Here is a 4,782-nt window from a genome sequence, read left to right as displayed (position 1 = left end):
GCGAGTGCTTCTCAAGTCGTGGGCGCCTAGTAGCGAGGGCAAATTTTCCCAAAGAACGCGCTGTCTTTAGACAGATCGATAAACTTGGTAAAGTCTCTTCCTATTGCTAGATTGACTGCTGCATTCGGTGAGGGTGCTAGCCTCCATCCGGATGCGCTGCGGCCTTTCTGCAGTAGAAGATATGATCCGGTGCTTTGCGTCGGCCGCATGAGCAGACCAGGCGCGCATCGCCGTGGTCGAACCTCTCGTGATACGCGGCGAAGTCCCCGTTGGAGGGACCTCGCTGCCAGCAAGTGGTGTAAGGCTGCGCGCGGGAGCTCAGCTCTGTGGGCAGCCTTAGTCGCCTTGAGGTTGAGTCTCTTGTATTGCTCAGGAGCGGAGGTAGACCACCACGTCTCGAATGCTTCTTTTGGTTTTTGTCTCGCGATCCGTCGTAGGTAAGCCAGCGTTGGTTGAGACCTTCAGGTTCGAGGAGTGATGACGCTGCTTTTGCCAGTTTATCGCCTGTTCATTGCCAGGGATAGAGGAGTGTCCTGGGACCCAGAGTACTTGTGTGGCTCCGTGCGATGCCGCTAGAGCCTGAAACTCGAGAAAGACGTCTTGAGAGGAGTCGGAGGGCGTGCCTCGAGGCCGTGGCGGCCGCGAGGTTATCTAGACAGATGAAAATGGTTTGCGCTGCTGACCCTTGCAGGTCAGGGCGCTTTGAGGCCCTCTAATGCCCCAGTAGCTTCAGCGTCGAAGACCTCGGCAGGCCCAAGGCGACCTGATCCATCGAAGATGGGGACATTGTTCTGATGAATGGGGAAGCCGTAGCTTGCAGCTCCTTCCGAGGATAGAGAGCCATCTGAGTATACGACCCAAGGTGGAGCGGGTCCGAGTCTCTCAACCCAGTGGAGGAAGGCGCCGGTCGATTTCTCTTTTGACGCCATCTGGAGTGGAGGCATCTGTTCTTGATGGAAGCATCGCTGGACGAGTTTTGGCCGCTCGCAGGGCGCAAGCAGCTCGTCGGTGCGTCGGAGACGTGTCCTGAAGACACTTTTTGTCTGTATTTGGTATCTTCGTTTGATGAGGTCGTGGTAGGTAGGTCGGTCAGGCGGTCGACGCGGGCGCGTTCGGCCCGCCAGAGGGTGAGCCTCGTTAGCGATTTAAGTCGTTGCGGCGAATCTTAGTCGCTTTGCTTCGAGCAATTGGTCAATTGGTGGTATACCGCTTTCCCTATGTAGGATGGCGGGGAGTCGTCTTCCAGACAGGTAGTATCGCTCTCATGGCCTGATTATGGCTTGTTCATTATTTGTATGAGATGCTGATTGCTCGACGGTAGTTCCTTTGTGGGCTGATTCCATCGCGGCCTAGTGCTGCCTGGATACCCACGCCCTCCAAGCCGTGAAGTAGCACTGGCTCGACAACATGCTCTGACAGCACTTCGAACGGCGCTCGGTAGAGGGCCGTGTATCGTGTTAGTGAGACCCCGTAAATGATAGGCTACTGTCTTCGCTTTAGCCGCCCACTTCTCGACGTGGACCTGAACGATAGCCTGTATCCAGCCAGATGCCAAGCCAGCGCAGAGCTGATTCGGGGTGCTTCTCTGCATCGCCGTGGCGTACTGCGGGCAGTCCGAGCTTGCTACGGGAGAAGTGCATGACTTCGGTCTTCTTCGTGTCAAAGGAAACGCCGTTCGCTGCGCCCCTTCGCACCATCTCGGCGATGAGCTGGATGCCATAGCAGTAGTCTCGTCTAACGTGTCGGCTATGGACAGGATGGCCGTGTCGTCTGCATAGCCGAAGCGACCCCGGGGATTGCCCAGTCGATAGATTGGCTCAGTGTAGAGCAGAAAGAGAATCGGCGATACCGGCGACCCCTGAGGGAGGCCGCACTGTAGGGGAGAAGAGGGCGTGACGGTGTCTTGGTACCTGACACGCGCAGACCGGCCGCTCATGAAGGAGCCAGCCCAGCGAGCCAAATGGTTAGGCCAGCCCTGTTCGCGAAGACGCAGGACGAGCCTATGCACATGACCTATCGAAAGCCCTGGATATCCATTGTGACTAGAGTCGCCACTTTCTTGCTCGCAAACGCTTCTTCGATGTCATGTATCAGGGCTGTCACCAGGTCTGTTGCCGACCTCTTGGGCAACGCCCCCGTTTGCTGTGGGTGAAGGACGCTGAAGTGCACCGTTGCCCAGGCCAGACGGCGTGCGATCAGCCGCTCGAGTCCCTTGCCGAGACAAGAGAGCAGTGAGTTGGTCGCCATGCTCGTGGTTCTGTGAGGTCTCTGCGCCCCGGTTTTGCGATCATGACCACCTCCGCTTCCTTGAAATTTTGGATGATGCCTGTTGCAAGGCATCTTGCGAAGAGACGGCGGATGTGTGTCCCGATGATATGCCATACTGTCTCGAGAAGTTTGACTGTGATGTTGTCCGATCCCGGGGACGTGTTGCCTGTGCTCAGGGTTGCATACTGCGCCTCTTCCATGGAGATCTCTGAAGGGAACGGTATCGGTCTACGAGGAGTGACAGGCGTCCAAGGGTTTGCAATGTCGTCCTCTGCAGTTCTTCTTCTAACGTAGCCTGTCGGAGTGCATTGGCTTTGTCTATCTGGGTCTCATAGACAACATTGTCGACTTGTAGCGGTGGAGGCTGAAAGGCTCCAGGGGATTTCAGCACCGGACAGCTTGAAAAGCGCTGCTGCTGGAGAAGCTATCGATGAGGTTCCGCCAATACTTCCTTTTAGCACGACGAACTACACGGTGAAAGTCTCGCTTGGCCATCTGGACATCTTGGTTGAAGCCCAGAGGGTAGCTACGTCTGATGGCTCGAAAAGTAGCCGCGGCGTCGGCGCACTCCTCCGTCCACCAGGGAGCTGGACGTCCACCTTTGCGTGCAGGCCGGCCAGATGCTTTTGCTGCTGATGTTAGTAGATTTACGAGTGCCAACGTAAGCTCGTCTAGTTCCGCAGGGGTCGAGTGTGTCAGGGGGATTTCCGTGGTTCCAAGTTCTACGATCTCACAATCCGTTTGGCTCGTCTTCCGTCGTCACTCGGATCTTGGCCGGCTGCATCGGAGTCGATCTAATATCAGGGAAGGTCAAGCTGAGTGTGAAATGGTCGGAGCTAGTGGCGAGGTGGTCCTCGAAAGTTTCGGCCAGCGGCAGGTTGGTGAATGCAAGATCGATTGTGTTGCCGTGCGGATTTGTGTATGTCTAGAGTATTGAGAAGGTTGAGGTCGTTCTCTGACGTCCAGTCTGCAATTTCTTGGCCGCGATTCGTAGCTTGGCCCGTCTGCCAACTATGGTGTCTGGATTAAATCGCCAGCGACGAGGCAGCGCTCCGGCACAGGCCATCGAAGTAGCGTGTTCAAGGCTCCTTCTCGTCGTTCTGCGATAAAGTTGGCTATCGTCATGCCGTTGACTGTGATCCAAAGAATGTCACGTGTCTCAAAGGGGCGAATCTGGTCAGCCAGAAGTCTTGGGTCTCGTCGAACATATGTCATCACTCTAGGCCGAGTGTCGTTGCTGTTCCACATGTCGACTGGCGTGAACGTGTCGACGCGATGTTCTTGGTTAGGCAGCGGGCTTTAGTATGAGCTGTCCACGGCTCCTGCAGGAGTACAATGTCATATCGTTCTGAGTCGGCTAGCGCCAGGGCGCAGTCGTGGGCCGGAGGGATCTTGCCGACGTTGGCCTGGAAGCCTTGAGAGGCTTCTTGTCGTTCTTTCGTGTCTGCGAGTACCTATTCCTGGTCATAGTCATGAGTACGGCTTGTCAGAATTATACGACGCTTCTTCTTCGGTGAGCTTAGTCCATGGTGTTCAGGCTCCTTCCTCTGCTTCGTAGGTAGCCCGGGGAGCTGTGGCCACCATGATGCACGAGGGTGCTCCCGATGCAGCTGGACTCGGAGCGTGAGCGTCTGGCTGTTCATCTAGTCCGATGTCGCCCCTTCGCAGTTCAGACGCTCCTTGTTGGGATTCCATATGCGTCTCTAGCTGTGTTTCTGAATATCGTTGTCGGTATGTTTCCGCGCCCACCATTCGGACATGTTCTCGTTGTTCTTTGGTAAGCCGGCGAAGGACGCCGCGCACTTTCTTCGGCCGAGCTGGGCACTTACGAAGGCTGGCGTCGTGGGGCCCTAAGCAATTGACGCACTGTTCTGGTGCAGCACAGCCGTCTGCGATATGGTCAGTCTTGCCACAGCGTCGGCAGACTGGCTGTCTACGGCAGTTGCGGGCAAAGTGGTAGTCCCCCGTTTCGCACTGTTTAGGTTGGACGGTTTTGTCTATGAGTCTGGCTGCACGGCTGCCAAAGAGGGACCAGAATCTCTTGGTGGGCTTGAGAAAGGACACAAGTAGAGTCTTGGTCAAGGGATTATCCGAGAATTGTCTCCCAGTACGTATATCAACGGGCTTGAGCCCTGTCTGGATTTCTATCTCATCGCTGACAACGCTGTCACTATCCACCTCATTGCCGCGAAAGTCGGTCAGTCTTCTGGGAAAGTGTGAGACCACATAAGTGTGCCATTCCTTGTTCGTTTCTACTGCCATAGCTCCCAGCTCAGCCGCCCACTCGGCCCGCTTCTCTACGGAGAAAGTCGCGCGTTTCGAGGTCGGCAGCCAGGATGGCCCATCCTGATCTGACTTCAAACACCTGTCGAATCTTGTCTGAGACGGCGCCGAGTTTTTCCCGGATCAGGGTCCGGATTGCGTAGCCACTGTGGGCCCTGGCCGGAGCTCCGGCTTCTAGACGGATGAAGACACGGAGGTCTTGTCGGGGTGGAGCGATGGTCGATTGTTGCC

The 4,782-nt window shown here is 56.1% G+C and overlaps 2 protein-coding genes across 2 annotated transcripts; both read right to left on the bottom strand.

The window, feature by feature from the left end:
- Positions 1-692: 692 nt before the first annotated feature.
- Positions 693-1,936, bottom strand: FPRO_14849 (uncharacterized protein; the record flags this gene model as incomplete). The annotated part of the gene is made up of 2 exons (XM_031224964.1): positions 693-1,043; positions 1,418-1,936. 2 exons carry the CDS (start codon positions 1,934-1,936, stop codon positions 693-695), a joined length of 870 nt encoding a protein of 289 aa, XP_031090171.1.
- A 1,865-nt stretch (positions 1,937-3,801) lies between these two features.
- On the bottom strand, positions 3,802-4,530 carry FPRO_14850 (uncharacterized protein; the record flags this gene model as incomplete). Its single annotated transcript, XM_031224963.1, has 1 exon — positions 3,802-4,530. One exon carries the CDS (start codon positions 4,528-4,530, stop codon positions 3,802-3,804), a length of 729 nt encoding a protein of 242 aa, XP_031090170.1.
- Positions 4,531-4,782: the final 252 nt, after the last annotated feature.

This window comes from Fusarium proliferatum (assembly GCF_900067095.1).
Source record: "Fusarium proliferatum ET1 genome assembly, contig: FPRO_scaffold018, whole genome shotgun sequence".
In the NCBI taxonomy this organism is placed as follows: domain Eukaryota; kingdom Fungi; phylum Ascomycota; class Sordariomycetes; order Hypocreales; family Nectriaceae; genus Fusarium; species Fusarium proliferatum.
Note: the sequence above shows the minus strand (reverse complement) of the source record. Positions and strands in the feature narration are given on the sequence as shown.